The sequence below is a fragment of the Argiope bruennichi genome, chromosome 6, assembly GCF_947563725.1.
Source record: "Argiope bruennichi chromosome 6, qqArgBrue1.1, whole genome shotgun sequence".
Taxonomy (NCBI): Eukaryota; Metazoa; Arthropoda; class Arachnida; order Araneae; family Araneidae; genus Argiope; species Argiope bruennichi.
In genome coordinates, this window is record NC_079156.1 from 26,996,721 (window position 1) to 27,014,146 (window position 17,426).

At 25.4% G+C, this 17,426-nt stretch overlaps 1 protein-coding gene across 1 annotated transcript in view; it reads right to left on the bottom strand.

Moving 5' to 3' along the window:
- The window catches only part of LOC129972390 (WD repeat-containing protein 11-like), a 29,671-nt gene extending 12,525 nt beyond the window's left edge, over positions 1 to 17,146 (bottom strand). Inside the window, exons 1-13 of the mRNA XM_056086514.1 lie at positions 16,613 to 17,146; positions 15,600 to 15,669; positions 13,778 to 13,819; positions 13,500 to 13,653; positions 12,792 to 12,965; positions 10,394 to 10,583; positions 9,121 to 9,238; positions 7,088 to 7,250; positions 6,431 to 6,627; positions 4,992 to 5,319; positions 3,324 to 3,408; positions 1,900 to 2,082; positions 1,649 to 1,757 (exon numbers count right to left, since the gene is read on the bottom strand). Coding sequence (XP_055942489.1) covers positions 1,649 to 1,757; positions 1,900 to 2,082; positions 3,324 to 3,408; positions 4,992 to 5,319; positions 6,431 to 6,627; positions 7,088 to 7,250; positions 9,121 to 9,238; positions 10,394 to 10,583; positions 12,792 to 12,965; positions 13,500 to 13,653; positions 13,778 to 13,819; positions 15,600 to 15,669; positions 16,613 to 16,734 — 1,935 coding nt within the window. The 5' untranslated portion in view covers positions 16,735 to 17,146. The remainder of the gene's footprint in view (positions 1 to 1,648; positions 1,758 to 1,899; positions 2,083 to 3,323; positions 3,409 to 4,991; positions 5,320 to 6,430; positions 6,628 to 7,087; positions 7,251 to 9,120; positions 9,239 to 10,393; positions 10,584 to 12,791; positions 12,966 to 13,499; positions 13,654 to 13,777; positions 13,820 to 15,599; positions 15,670 to 16,612) is intronic.
- Between the last annotated feature and the right edge of the window lie 280 nt (positions 17,147 to 17,426).

A 17,426-nucleotide genomic window follows, 5' to 3' on the forward strand; every position in this document is an offset into this window, starting at 1 on the left:
TTGAAAAATTTCACCATTGCTAGATTCTGAAGTTAAACTTTAATTGTAAATGCACTAAAATTTTATGAAAAGTATGCCTTATATTGAAACCTACCCAACATGAAAAAATAAGCCGAATCTTTATATTGTGATGATCAACAATGAAAACAACAACAACAACAAAAAAACAATAACAGACTGAGATTGAATAGCAACAATGAAAACAATTATTAGCTTCCTAACAGTAACAAATATATCAGAAAAATTTCCAAAATTATTTTTTAAAAATTAATTAAAAGTTGAGAAAATTATATAGATAAAAGGTTAGTATCATTGAAAGAATAACTTTTTAAAGTTATGGAAAAAAAAAAGTTCAATTTTAAATTAATTAAATTTTAAAAAAGTTTAGTCCAAAGAGCATGTTTTCTCCTTCCAATATATATATATATCAAGTTTGTGTTTTATATCAAAAAATCTAGCCTGTAGAGTGCCAATACATGCATACATTCATTTTATTATTAACTAGCTAGAAATACTGATTATATTAAATTTCAATTTAACCCTTTTAGATATAACTTCATGTTCATGATTCTGTCAAATTATCAGTCATTAAAACTGTGTCATTCCAATCACCATAGAAATGCTCTGTTCACTAAATAAGAGAACCTTTATATTCTAGAAAAGCATTATGACATCATAGCTTTATTAAAAACATATATGTCCAGTTCATCCATCTTTTGCGATATTGCAATTTTCCTTTTTAAGTAATCTTGCAAACTATACAAATAATTAACAGAATCCTTCTTCTTTAGCTGTTAAAATGGAATAAAACCACATTATCATGTATTTGAAGAAATAATAAAAACAATTGGAATTGCAATGCAAAAATAAAATCTATTGTTGGAAATTAAGCAAAAAAGTACTTTAAAAAATTTGATGAGATTCAGGGGAAATAATCAGATTAATATCAATAAAAATACAATTGTTTCAATTTTAAGATGACATAAAAACTTCTTGTTTGTGCTGTAATATATTTAGAAGATATGGTGGGAAAACATTAAAATTCTGCTTTTAATTTTTAATTAATTAAAATTTAAAAAATACTTGTTTTGAGATGCATATTCTCATCCTCAATAAATGTGCCAAATTTGGTAGATCTAAGTCAAATGGTCAGGCCTGTAGAGCACCAACACATACAGATATACATTTATATTTAACATATAGAGAAATGACGATTAAATAGTAATATGCAAGGAATAAATATCAACACCTTGATAGTTTCAAAATATATTTTTACAACTATTTTTCTTTTCATTTCAAAATTTTCTTTCTGATAGTCAATGAATTAATAACTGAATTTTTAAATGTAATCATTGCTTCCAGAAACAAGAAAGCAAAGACTATTAAAATTGTAGCCCCAAAAATAGATGATCAGTATAGACTTTTAATTGTATTTTATAATCATATATTTACAAAACTTGTATAGAGGAAAAATTAGATTGATTGAATATTTCCATCATTAACAAGATCGATCTTACTTACTTAATCAAAATTTGAATGTAAATATCATAATACATGAAATTTAAATTACAATGAATTATATTACTAAATATAAATACTGCATTAAAAAAATTAAAGACTAAGAAAATCTAATATAAGAAAAACTTACTAAAGCTGTAACAATGGGAAAATTTTTTGGCATAACACGAAGAAGGATGAGCTGACGTAAATCCCATATTTCAAAGGGTTCTTCCTTGAAAGCTATAATCACATATTGCCTGAAAGAACAAAATAAAATTTAAATATAGTTATCGTTAGAATCACAGCTCAAATAGTAAATTTAAAAAATGTTAAAAATGGCATATTGTTACAAATAACATTTTTACATTTTCGTAAATTTTGATATGTCTATAAACAAACCTAAGATAAGAAACACGAATCATGTCAATGGGAGATTCTTCACTTTTGTCCCCTCTCAGTGACTTAATTCGTCCAGACTGAAGGTCAGTTAGAACAAGTTCATTTTTAACATGACCAGCACTATTCATGGTATTTGGATGAGAATAAGAAAGGAAAGAAGTCAATCCAATCCATTCAATGCCCCTGAAAAATTAATTTTTCTTATTATTTAACACATGCACGAAAAAACCTTAGTAAAACAGAAATTTTAAAAGGAAAAAATAAAATACAAAAGTGAAGGAGGCATAATACTTCAATAAGATTCAAAATTATTCTGACAAGATAAAATGTAAATAAAAAAATCACTATAGTTCTTATCCCAACAGTTAAATTATAACACATTAATATTTATTCAAATATTCATATGATTTTAGTTCTTTATTTTAGAAACTGGTACAAAAGGCATCAAATCATATTTCAGTCTTTTTATCATGGAAAATACTTTTCAAATCTTGGATATTTTTAGTTTTATAATAATAAGCGGCTTAAGTTTATATATATATATATATATATATATATATATATATATATATATATATATATATATATATGTTAGAATTATGTTAATTTTTTTACAATAATAACATTTTGAAGCTATTTCATATGTTGTTGAGGATAAATGCTTTTGAGTTAGTCAATAAAAAAATTAATACCTGAAGCAATGATTATTTTTCTAATACTTGCACCACAATATTAAAAAGATATTTGAATTTACTTAAATGATGACTTCACTAACTGTTGTAATTTTTTAATGTACTAAAACATAATCATGATTCATCATTTTAGAAAAGTGACATTTGCATTAATAGTATATTAGGATGGTTTAAGAACAGCTATCACAAAAATAAATAAATAAACATTGGCACAAGATTCTTATGACAATATGCAATGTCAAAAAAAAGGAAGCCAAAAATAGCAAACTTACGTCAACATGAAGTAAAGAAATTGTTCATTTCATTGCATATGATTCCTGCATTTTGCACACCTGTTGTACATTTTTGGTTACAATAAAAAAATGCAGTCTGTTTATGTAGATCAAGTTATATTTATTTCAGCCACGTATAATAAACTTGATTAGGAATAAATGAGGTGAGTTTTAATGACAATACTTAAGCCTCAACATTTGGGAAAATATGCCTTTCTCTTGATTATAGATAATAATATGAATATGTTCAATTTTCAAGTGTAAATAATACAGCAAAAATTTATCACAAATGATATTATACAACTAATTTAACAAGCCTCATCAACAATGAATTCCAATTCACAACATGAAGAAAAACTAATATTTAAATGATATTTATTAATAGGAAACAAAATTTACAAGAGAAAAGAAATATATGCAATAGATTAAAAGGAAAAAAAAAAAATTCATAAACCTTTACCTAACAGGAGATAAATGAAGAGCATATTCTTTTTCAATTACGCCAGTAGCCATATTTATCACCTGAATGCTGCCACTTGCATTTCCTAGCCCAGAAATAAAAGTTATATGAAACATTCACTATAAAAACACATTACAGCAATTAAGAACTTATGTTATATGTGAGGTTATAATAAAAAAAACTATTTAAAGATTTTCTGCAAAATGAGCTTTGTAGCAGATTAAAAAGAATTTGAATTTATTAGGGAACCCCTTTTCTGATTACATAAAAAAAAAGCTTTAGTAGCATTACTTTCATTTGGAAAATTTTGCAAAGATCCCAAAATTGGAAAATAAATATAAAAATTACACACTAAATGCTGATTAAAATAAAATTAATTAGTTATTCATTAAGTTTTATTTATTTAATTTTTTTTTACAAAATTAAAGATCCTGAAACAGGCAGGTGATATACAATTTTTCATAACATTAATATTACTCCACATTACCACATTTGGAATCTTTGCATATAGTTTAATGAGCATTTTATTAAGAATATTGAGCTATTTAAAGAATTACACAGTAATTTGAAGAAAAACCATATTTTGGAGCAACAATGAAAATATTGAACTGAACTTTCTAAACTTTAACTTAATAACAATATTTAAAAATTTATCATCCATCTGATCCAAGAATACTGAAATCTGGTTACACAACTAAATCCAAGAATGTGCCATATGATCCCATACGCTATATTTTATCTTCCAGATTTTTATAACAGGATTCCAAATAAGTTTAAAAAACATAAACTGTGTGTGAAATTTTAAGGATAAGTTTATAAAAAACATAAACTTTCTTATATATGAAATATACAAAGTAAAAGTATGAAATCATCAAAAAATTCAAACTCAAGATTTTGGTAAATCTCCATATAACAGACTTCCCTGCTTCTGAAAACAAATTTTTGGAATTAAATTTGTCCCTCACAGTTTGTATCCAACAACAAAATAACTCATAAATTTTTTGAGCTAGATAGATAAAATTACTATATGTTCTTTACATCACATTTATAGATTTCTATCAAATTTTGATCAAAACCCATTAGAAAATCCTTTCTGCTGAAGTATAAGTGGACTTGATAACTACAAAACATAGAAGTACAGGGCATTAGAGAACATGTAAATACAATTACTAAAATTTATTATGATTTCAATAAATGAAATTTAATATGCAATCTTATTACTGTAAATGCCTATGTCAAAATTTGGTATCAGTCAGTAGGACAGGTGTTCCAAAATACATATTCAATTGGTATTTGTGTATAAACTGCATGTCAGAAAAACATCCATCAAAGATTGTATATTAAATTCAGTAAAAATATTAGATTCACAACAAAGGTCAATGTTTCATAAGGACATTTGTCCTACCATACTAAATTGCATTGTCCAGCAATAGCCTGCATTTAACATACAAGTACTGCTTTTTAGGACTAAAAATATGGAACTAAAAATAAATCTAAGTATTCATGGCATTTATGACCTTGCCCAAGGTCTACAATTTTATACAAAAGGAGGGGTACAATAACTTTATTAGAGAGTACAAAAGAAAATTTTAAGGAAATTGCTCCTGTTAGTTCTTATCTAATTAAAAATTAAAAAGCAAATACAAAACTTGATAAAAATTTACTCACCAACAGCCATCAAAGGTCTGTAGACAGTCCAGTTGCGAAATGTGACAGGTGGGCACATTCTTATAACATGAGGAGGAGCAGCCAGAGAACTCAAATGACCTATAATGAACATCTTGAAACGCACATTTTTTATGATTTTCATTCCGGGTCCTTCATTTCGATACAGAGCAGGTGGAATGTTATCAGAGAGTGTGTTAGCTGGATGACGACTATCTGACAGAAGAGGGAACAGAGGTTTTTCTGACTGACTTTCACTTTCAGTTTTAACTGGAAGACTATGTTCAAGGCTTGCAGATAGATATGGAGGTAAGAAACAGTTATCTTCCTTCTGTAACACGATCAATATTACTTTAAAATTCATTTTTACAAAATGACATCATCATTATAAAATTCCATATCAATACCACTTAAAAAATCATTTCTTTTATTCTGATGATTGATTGTTTTCAGATGCTGAACTTTATTTTAACAAGGAAAAATCAATTTTCTTTCACAATGAAAAAACATAAAACATAATTTGATGAGTAGAAAATAAAATATTACTATCTTTCCATAATCAAAAATTTTTAACCTCATCAATTAATTGCACATTAAGATGTAATGTAATATTTTATTATTAAATTTTAATCACATTCATGGACATCATCAATTACTGAGGCTTTATTTTTTAAAAAAAGAAAATATAGTTTGAAATAAAAGTTATAAGATATGATAATAACATGCACTAATAATAGAAATTAATTCACTGTGCTAAACTCTCATGCATTTAGTTATTCAATTAACTCATTCACAAAAAAAAAAAAAAAAAAAAAAATCCTTTGAAAAAAAAAAAAAAAAAAAAAGGACAAAATTAAACATCTAGTAGATATTAAAAAATATATGTACAACTTAATATCATAATTTCTGTTCAGCAGTATTATTATTTTTTATTCCAAAATATCAGGCTGCTGCAATTCAACTAAGTACATTCTCACTCTCTAATGACAATGAAACTATGCTGTTTATATCAGTTATAAATAAAATATGATCACAATTAAAACACAAAATCATGAAGATTCAAAAAATTATGGTTATTATAAAATTGCATGGAATGAATCTAATCTTAACATAATATTTATTTCATATAACTAGTCACCAATCATCAATATGAATAGAGCTTTTGTTTGCAGTAGAAAGTCAAATTTCAGCACTCATTTCATTTGTAAATGTTTTGAGAAGGAAGAAAACATTAAATTAGAGAAATTAAATACAAATAAATTTACGTTATCAACTCACAGAATATTCTTAAATATTCAAAGATTATACAATATTATATTCTAATAAGTTTTAAAATTTTGAATTTACTGAAAGAAATATTGCAAGAAAAATCAAATTTCCTAGCAAGTGGCTAATTAAATAAAATTATTTATTTAGTTGTTTTTATAAAAATGATATATTACCTTATGCAAAGCAGTCACTTCCAAGAATAACACACGTCCATCACTCACAAGTAGAGCAACCTTTGCTTCACTCAATGGACAAATAGCCATACCAGTTACTTTTGCATGTTTTGTTAATCTCAAAGAATCTGACTGACATTGGAGATCATAGGTCACTTCTAAACTAGCATCATTTGAATTAACACCAGTGTCTGAACCTAATATAAACAATTAAATAATTAAAAATGACAGACTTGAACTTCAAAAATAGATGGCAAATAAGATAATATACTAAAACTTATAGCACTTGTTTATTTCTATGATCCTGGATTTACTTGATGATTTTCTAAATTATGGCAAGATTGACAAGATCCACTATACATAAGAAGCAGATTTTGCCAAGATGGTTACATTTCTGGGTTTATCTGGTGATTTTCTGATCACTACAAAATCACCAAGTTGATTATAGATAAAATGACAGGATTTTGCTAGGGCAGTTGAGAACTTTGTTTAGCAGCAATTTGTATTTTTTGATGATTTATTGAAGGGGTTATAAAAATAATCAAGTACCAAACTGACTAATAATAAAATTTAAATTAAGTATAATAATAATATAATATATTTTTTTACGACAAAAGCAAAAATAATATCATTAGGAAGATGCAAAAATACACTCACATTCACTTGGAGTTGCAAGCGCCATAAGCGCTTTCCCCCGATGTCTTAAACGAAAAGATACACAGCCAGATTCATGAAGAATAAAAAACACATCTCTCTGCCAACTGGAATACAGCTGCATCATGGGAGATCCGGTATGTTCAGAGGTAACAATGCCCACTGTCTATAATCATATAACATCTATGATAAGCAGTCAGTATTTTTAATAGCATTACATCAATCATTTCTAAAATAAAATCTAAAAACAATGTTGCTTTTTTTTTTTTTTAAACCTTAGTTGAAAAGTAATACAGCATTAAAGAATGCTAGATTATTATTACAATGTGCAGTAGGAAACTCAAAGATAAGAATCAACACAATAAAACAATGTAAATTCTACATTAATAAAAGCATATATCAACACATTGAAAAAATTAAAAAAAATAATCATGAACAGCATTAAAAATAGAACCTCAAAAGAAAAAAAAATTGGTAAATTTATTATTTTATTAAATTAAGACTTACAGTCAAAATTTAATTTAAAATCATATTTATTAAATTAATAGTCAATAGGAAACAGTCTTTGTAATTTTTATGGTCAGATAATTAGATAGAATAGAAATAAAAAATAAAAAAAGAACTAATCTGACCTCCTATACCTACTATATCTTTATCCTATACCTATACCACATGAAGATCCATATTCCTAAACAATTCAGATTGAGTGTAACTGCTCCAAAACTGGATATCATTTAAAATGTATATTGAACAACATATAAATATATTCTTAGTGAAAAAGAAAAGGCTGGAGCTGCAAACGATTTTATGATGATATTCAGATATGAAAATATATATTATTAATTAATTTCCATCTTAGATAAAAATAGTCAAGACCTGAGAACTTAAAAGCGAAGCAAAATGATTGTGTCTTAATAACAACAAGAGGAAAAATTAATAAAAAGACAAAAATACTACTAAACAGAAGTGAGCAGTAAAGAAAATTAGGAATCCTTATTTTATTTTACTGCAATACCGAATTTAATTTGCCAACTCAGGAGTTTTATAATTAAATCTGAATTCGATTATTGCTTTGAGAGAAGCAAAACAATAAATAAATAAAATAAAAAAGTAAGATTAACTGAAAACATATACATATTTCTAGAAATAACTGAAAATTAATAGGAGAGAAAAAATGGTCATATGTATAAAGTTTTATTACTTAGTTTTGTTAAAATGTAAATATATTTATTTAGAATATGTGTTTAGTAGTTAAAATTATCAAATAATGTTTCAAAAAGGTCTCCAATAAAAGAATAATGTTTTCAGATCGAGAATAAAAAAACCACAGTGTAAATATAAATCAATTATTAAGATTTTTATAAAAGCAATATTCTTTTAAATAATAGAAATATGAAAGTAAATATACTTAATTTTTAGCTATATTAAATTGATTGAAAACTAACAAAAATAGTCTTTTAAAAAAGTTTCTTTTTTTAATAATGTCATAATAATTTTTCCTTATTACAAGATTAAAAGCAATGCTTTAAAGTAACCAAAATCATTTGTATATTAATTTAATCATACAACAATCTCGTTTTGAAACAATGTACAGTTTGTATACTATTTAAAATTTTTAAATATATTACAACTTTTATGTCCTATTCTCTTTTTTTAAATTTGTTTTAAGAATATTATAATATTGTTATTGAAAATTTCAATATCTGGTAGATGGGTGTACGGTGAAAAAATTTAATAAACTGAACAATGCATAAAACAATGCTACAAACACCTTCCTTATTATGAAATTTATTATTATTTTTTCCTTCCTTATTATGAAATTAGCTCTGTGGATATACAAAATTAAAGATTAAAAACAATATTAACTCACAATTTCATTGTCAGTCTCTCAAATATTCATAATGAAAGCTTACTACACATAATACCACAATTTAGAAATTTAAATTAACACTTCTATAATTAAGTCATTACTAGTATAATTGATTATAAAAGAAAAAGTTGCAGAATGAATTGCATACAAATATAAAGTAAATTACCTGGTTGATTTCAAGGTCTAATATGAGGATTTCCTTAGGGTAGAGTAACAGGAGATGATGGCGATAAGATTTATGATAGGTGAGATTTAAGCATTCATTCAGTGTCACGCCTTCTTCACTAAATGAATAAAATTTAAATAGGTCAGTTAATTATGAAAGTAAATTTCATGAAGAGCTTTAGAAGAATATCAATTATAATAAGAAAACATGTGGTTCAAACTGCACTTTGTATTTTTAAATTCTATAAAAGATTATTGTTTGCAACGTGAAATTATAATAATATTCTACTACACAATAAAAAAAAAAAAAATCATTTTAAAACTCTTTGGTGTTTCAAAAAACAAAATCAAATATGAAAGTAAACACCTTAAAACATAAATCATTTGGAACAATATTGTATGATCAAATCTGCAATTTTAAAAATGATACTTTCTATATTTTATTGTTACTTTATTAAATGCATTAGATCTCAAGAAAAACAGAAAACTACTTTAAAAAGAACTGAAAACATTTGAAAATAAAGCTTTAAAATTACTAAATAATAATAATCAGCAATTTAAAAAAGCATTTGACGATTTTAGAAATGGAATGATTCATTTATAATTCATAATAATAAAAATTTGCACAGAATATAAATACTTTTAAAAAGTCATACTTTTTGCTTAAATACAAGCCTCTATAATATGCGAGTTGCTTGTATGTTATAAAAATATAAACATTCAGCAAATATTCATTTTCTTTTTTCAATTAGGATATTACATATAAAAAAAGTTGCAGACATATTAATATAACAATAGTTAAAACTATTCTCAAATCATCTAATAAAATTAATTCAGGTTACAATTCCAAAAAAATAGATTACAATCCTTTAGTGTTTTATAATAAATTGAATAAATATATAAATAATTTTTATTAATAAAAATTCTATTCAATTTTGTCTCTTATAACCAGCTTTACAAACTAATAAATAAAAAAATTATGTAATGAATAATTATAAATAATAAATGCAAATATTATTTATCACCAATCTACACACACTTTTCAGTTATTTCATAGAAACAATTTAACAATAACTACTTAGTAATTTTTGCAAGCTATCAACTTTAATATTAATACAACACATTTCTATAAAAACTATCATTTTAACTGAAATAACATTTAATATCAAGTACTAGCAAAATAATTACACAACAATACGAGGAGTAGTGATAATATTATAACATCAATAACCGATAATTATAAATAGATAAAATGTCAAAGAATAGTAAAGAACCTGGGCCTAGAATCAGCTTTTGCCAAAAGCCACATTCTTTTTGGGATTGATCCACGCCCAGAAGCTTTGCTGCGATCTTCAGATCCAGAGTTTGAAGACGGGTTGGAAATATAAAATTTTCGACCATTACTGGAAGGTGCTTTATGGACATTGAAATCATCCACAAATAAAATGCATTCAGATGCTAAAACTGGAAAACAAAGGATATAAAATTAAGAGCCTTCATTATTTTATTTTTTAAGCAGTCCAATACTTAATATTTTAATAATCAATGAAAGATTTTAGGACTTTAAAAATATTTTATGAATTCAGTTTTTACTCCAAGACAGAAAGTATATATCTAAAATATCATTTCTATCATCTAAAACTAAACATAAATGTTAAAGATTACAGTTTTATTTTACCATTACCAATCTTACTTTATTAATAATTAATAATAAACTAAGTAGTCCATCGCGAGAAAGAACTTTTAAATTTATAATGAATTACAAATTTATTACAGTGGAGAAAGTCTAACCCATAAAATTACCATATGAACAACAGAATAGGAAGAATACATCCTGAAAGATTTAACTATTATAATTACTGTATTAAAAATCAGATTTGGCTCTTTCCCCTTCTCTGGTTAAATATATAACAAAATTTTTGCATACTATAAAAATATTAAGTAAATAAATACTATTTTTTTTTCTAAGCTGTTACATCCAGATATTTCCGAAATTAATTTATACCTTTCATGTAGCATTGGCCCTTGCAGACTTACGATTACCTTAATAAACTGAACACTACAATAAAAACTACAAATTTGCAGTAAAATTTATAATTTCTGTAAAATTATTTGGAGATCTTCTACATTTATGGTAACTATTATGATGTTCCACAATCTTCAAAAGAATGAATTATAAAATAAATGGTCAAAAGAAAAAAAAAATCTATGCCATAAAAAAGAAGTATTAACTGACCTGATATAAAAAAAGATCTATTCATACCATTCATGTAAAAAAAAAAAAAAGCAAAACATGAGATTAATTACAAAATTATTTATAATTTTAAGAAACACAACTATTTTGTTAACTTCAAAAGCAAAATGTATCTCTGCTATTTTACTATCTTGCTTGCATCTTATGAGATGGAAAAGCACATCTTAATAGCTAAATCAATAATTATTATGCTACTTGGTTAGATTTATTTTATTAATTTATTTATAATAAACTATAAATTTAGAAGAATACATTAGACAACAGCTGTTGAATATTAATGAAAGATCAAGCAGTGGGAGTGGATATCTCAAAACTTCTCCATGTACTTTCTAATAAAGATTTCATTCCCCTCCTGATAAAATTATGGACCTTGAGCAATGCCATGACAATCTTGCATGGTATTGGAGGATAAATGTTAAAAAATATTGATCTCTAGTGTATATCTAAAATTTTTACTTAATCTAGCATACAAACTTTGGTGATTAATCACTGGCATGCGAACAATATACAAATATCAGAAAATTGAATGTGTAATTTGGATACTTTCTTTCAACTGATTGAAATCAAAATCTGATATAGAACAACAATTGTAGTAAAAAAGGTCATATAATAAATTTCATTTCTTTAAGTCATGGCATTTTTAAAATTTTGCATTTATATGCACGTGAAAACAGACTAATAAATGGTCAAGCCATTGTTGGATTTAGTTCAACATTTGATACAGATCCACATTTTTCATGCTAAATTTGTGTACAAATTTCATCTATCTAGTCCTTTTTGTTTTTTAATTATCACGTTCATTTATATTCAGACAGCTAGACTTCCTCTTAATCGATTTAGTTTCAAATTGATGTAATCATTGTTAATGTGATAGCATCAAATTTACAAATTTGATGCAAAGATTGTATACAAAATTTTATTCACATTGTTCAGATTGTTTCTGAGTTATTATGTTCACAACCATTTCAGACTCAGGAAGGTCTGAAATATGGAGATTCATTGAAATCTTCAAGTTCAAATTTTTTTGAGAATTGCAATATTTTTTTCTAAATATACTTCATATATGAGAAAATAAAAAGGGCAGAAAGATTGGGTTTTTCTGTCAGATTTTCTAAAATAATATTCAATTTTAAGATGTATGCAAAAATAAGATGATAGAAATATTTCTTAAAAAGTTACTTTTAGTTTTCATAACAAAAATTTGAACATTTAAAATGTTTTCTCTTATTATTATTTATTTGCAAATTTGATCTATGAAAAAATAAAATCATGACCAAATAATACTTCCATAGGACAAGTAAATACTATTAAAAAATGAAAGATATCTTTTTTATACAGGGAATAAAAAAAATGCTATGTACGTAGTAAAACTAACACAATATTATTTACAAATGATAAAACCATAAAATTAAACATACATGTAATATTGTTTTCAGAAAATGGATCAAAAGCAAAAGAGAGAAGTGTTTCTGTGTAAGATTTCTTCCACACTTTGTTTCCGGTTTCTGTGTTCCAAACAACAATAGAATAAGGTGGATGAAGTCCAACCAAAAGTTGATGACAAGAATCTCTACCAGACAACCATTCGATATCTACAATGTATAAAAAATATCCCTTTTTAATATAATTGATATAAACTTAAGAATATACTGACAATATTAGCAATCATCGTTAATGTGATTTTCTTTTAAAACAGCTTATAGGTATTTTACAACTTATTCTGATTAACTATATAATGTTTTATTATTAATTACTACCAAAACTCATAGAAACATAAGATAAAAAGGGAAATTTATTTTTAAATAACCAATTAAAAATATATTTAAATAGATAAAAAATTGATTAATTTAAAAAATAAATTAATTAACTAATAAAGAACAATTAAAACTCAATATAAATATGAAATATCCATATATTATTCACTTTTACTCTTCTGCAAATACCCAATTATATACAATCTCAAATCCTACTTGCACTCATACATTCAAACAGACAGTGCTCTCTTGTTTTCAACTAACAAATAATAATGTTTTATCATAAAAAGAAAAATAGGTTTGTGAATGCTTTTTATATTTTGAATGCAATATAAAATCTATATTTTTGGATAACAAATAAAGAAATCAAACCTATAGCTGGTTTGCCAGTTTCGAAGAAAGAAGAAATTGGTTTGCTTTCTTTAACATCCCATACAACAATCAAACCACTAGTGTCTAAAGATGCTAACTTCAGAGAATAGGGATGAGTTAAATCATGGTAGTAATTCTCATTAGCCCATTTTACCTATTAATGAAAACAACATTATTCTTTCATTACAAAAATATCTAATAATATAAACAGTCAATTTTACTATACTAATGGCAAAAATAAAAATAAGTAAAAAAGGAGAGAAAATATCTGCTTTCACCTTCACAATATCACTTGTATGTTTTTCCAAAGTTTGGAAAATCTAAAAAAGATAATAAAAATATTTATTTTTAAAAAAGCCACTACAAAATGCATTTCATATAACAACTTGAACTTTAAAATATAATGTTATAATTTGAACTGTCAACTAATATTCAACTGTAAACTTGAATATGCTCATTATAACATTTATAAAAACAGTCGATGCTAGTAAAACAACTGAATTTCAATGCATACAAATACTAAGAAATTTTGAAAGAAAATGCAGGAAGTACTATTAAGAAATAGAGGGGGTAAAAAAAGACCATCAGTGAATCATTAAAATAAAGTAGAATTCAGTATTATTTATTTAATATTAGCTATTAAAATGCTGACTAATATTCAAAGAACAGGAAATGAAGAATAAAATGTATTGAATATAATCTATAACTTATAAACTTACTCCATTTTTTAAATTTTTTTTTTGTAATCTTAAAAACAAATATACATATCAAAAACAAAAAGAGAAGAGTGACTCAAATTACATACATGTAAAGATGCAGAAAGATACGGGAACTTTATTATGGTGATTTTTCAATACAAAGTTACAATTCATGTAGAGGTTTATTTTTTTAATGAAAATATCTATTATCAGTCAATTTATTAGATTTTATTATATCCATAAACTTTTAATTCCAAGATCTAACCATAATTTTTAGACAAAGGGGGAGGGGCAGAGACATGTTTCTAACAGCAAGAGCATAGTGTGAAAAGAGAGATTTTCATTTAGGTGGAAATAGTACTAGGTTTGTTTTGCTGATTTTGTAGTCTATAAAGGAGTTTCTGATGGTGGAAAAAAGAATTCAAAACAAAATTGATTTAATCCCAGAACAGTGCAATAAGAAAAAAAGGATATATATTGTTGCTATTGGCGAGGACTGAACTCGCAACCTTTGGGTTCGTAGCCGCGTAACATGACCACAAGTCAAAAGAAATTTCTCATGTCTCGTAGCTGTTATCTGGCTTATAAAGCGTCTCCACAATATATTGAACTGGAAAGATACAAAATACATCTTTCTTTTTCTCCTGAAAAACTATTTTATGTACCAGGATTATTATACTGTTTTCTCTTTAGAGTTGATATGACTCATATAATCAAGAGTCTGAGGGACAATGCAACAATGAAGAACATTAGAAACTTCTGTTTTGTTTGTTTTTTAAATTAGTGTCAATTTTTTAAAAAAAATGTAGTGTCTGTCCTTAACCTGTTAATTCATCATTTTGTAGTCAGGCTCCGAATGAAATTTGGCTCATATGAACACTTTTGGATAGTTATAACAATGAAAGAATCAAAGAGTTTTCATTTAACCAGCAAAAAACACAAAATCATATATATAATACCAGTTTGCTTTGCAAATTATAAACTTTAATCCACACACACACACACACACACACACACACACACACACACACACACAAAAAAAAAAAGCTGTTTTCCCGAGATTAAATATATATATTTATACATATGATTCTTTGATTTCAGTAGGCATTTATTTAAAGGCATTTTAGGAAGGAGGAATAAATAACCTTTAATTATTGGCCATTTACTGAAAAAAGTTATATACTTTGAATATAATAGGACACCTCCTCTCACAACACAATTATTCAATGATATTTCTTCCATGTTTTTTTTCCCACAATCTTCCTTTTTTTATTTTTTTCCCCTTATGGTTTTTTTTAACTGTTGTTGTAAATTATTATCATAAATATACATTTCTTAAAAATCTAAAATATTTCTGATACAAAGTAATTACATTAAAGATCAAATACACTTGAAAATATACCTTAACATTTTGAGTATCAATAATAACTACATGGTTATGACATCCATAAGCTACAAATGACTGCCAGCCCCTAGAAAATAACAAATTTAAACCATAGTTTCAGTCAAAATTTTTTAATATATTAACATAGATATTTATTAGACTGATTCTATAACACAAAAATAATACCCAAAGTTATAAACCTAAAAGAGAAAAAATTAAAAATTTTAATTTTAAAATGTGTCTTACAAAATAAGTTAAACACTTTAATAAAATACAGAATTCTGGTAAGTCTTAAAGCAATATGCAAATTATTCCTCCAATTTTACATATAGACTTCATTACATATATCATCAATTTTTATTTACATAATTACTGAATTTGATATAAAAATTATTAAACATTTATGATCAAAAAATATAATGATAAACAACAAAAAAAATCATAGGCTGCCAGATTTTTAAAGCATTCTGTTCATCATACATCTTTTACATCAGATCAATACAAAACGAACCCCAAGTACAAATATGATATCCACAATTTTTCTATATAATTATGTAAAGAGAAGTTTGTGTGAATATCATAACTGTCTTGTCTTTCTAAAAAAATGAGTCCCATTTTCAAAACAAAATTATGATAATGCTTTCTTTCTGAAGATTTCTCAATAAAAAATAGTGCATTATATCTTAAACTATATCAAAGAAAATCAATAAAAGATATAAATATTGCTTACAGAAGAGGTAAGAAAATCATTCACAATATGCAACATTTTTTGTCATTTAAAAATTAGTCTTTCACTATATATAATTATTTGTATTTTGTAACAATTATTTAATAATCAAAGTTGTCATGAATGAATGTTGTAATTAGCAAGTATTTACACAGAGAGATAATATTCAAATGCTTACTTTATAAAATTATTAGCAGTTGTAAATTTTATTGATAACAGATAAATTGCTAATATGAAGCACATCAATGTATATGAAATTTATTTTTAAAAAAGGTTATTTTTGAATATATATTCAACAACTTACCAATCCAAAGCTCCTCTATTTGCAGCAGATAATATGCCAGTAATCGTTCTAGGAGAGACTCTCTGTATTATTGGCGTAGTTTTTTCATCAATAGATTTTGAAGAATCAAAACTTAAAGACATCGTTGCACTTCCTTTTTGAAAATATACAAATTGAAACTATTTATCAAAAAAGATCACAGACGCAGCTGTGATTCAGAAAAACAACATTTATTTTTTCTTCTCATTATCAAAAACTTTCATCAAGCACATCCATGTAACCCAAACAATTAAGCGGCATAATGTTGTGCACTACGAATATCAAAATGTGCTCTATGAAAATATTTAATTTAGTGGAGATTTCCAAAATTTCACAACCTGGCAGAAGATAAATTTTTCTAATAACTGAAATCCAATATTTGATTGATAAATGATAAATTTTATTCACTATAATGAAGAAAAATACAAAAAAATGTGTCAACTTTCTTTTAATGATTTACTGAATACATTTACTGTTTTCGTTTTCGGAATTAATTAGGTAAATATTTACCAAAAAAAATTTAGAAATGGAATCGTTACAGTTATGGATGTAGCTGATCATATGATCATAAACTTAATTATGAATAGGAAAGGCTTCCACGAATGTATAGGTTCTTGACCTCGGCATCTAAAAATTTCATTAATTTTACAGATATTTTGACCTTAAATTTAATTTCATGAAGTACAAGTTTTGGAGTATCTCGTGGTGATTCTAGAATTAGTCTGGAGCATAATTTCAAAATAAGAAAAATATAAAAATATTCATTTTCTCCGGGATTGGCATTGCAAAAAGCAGA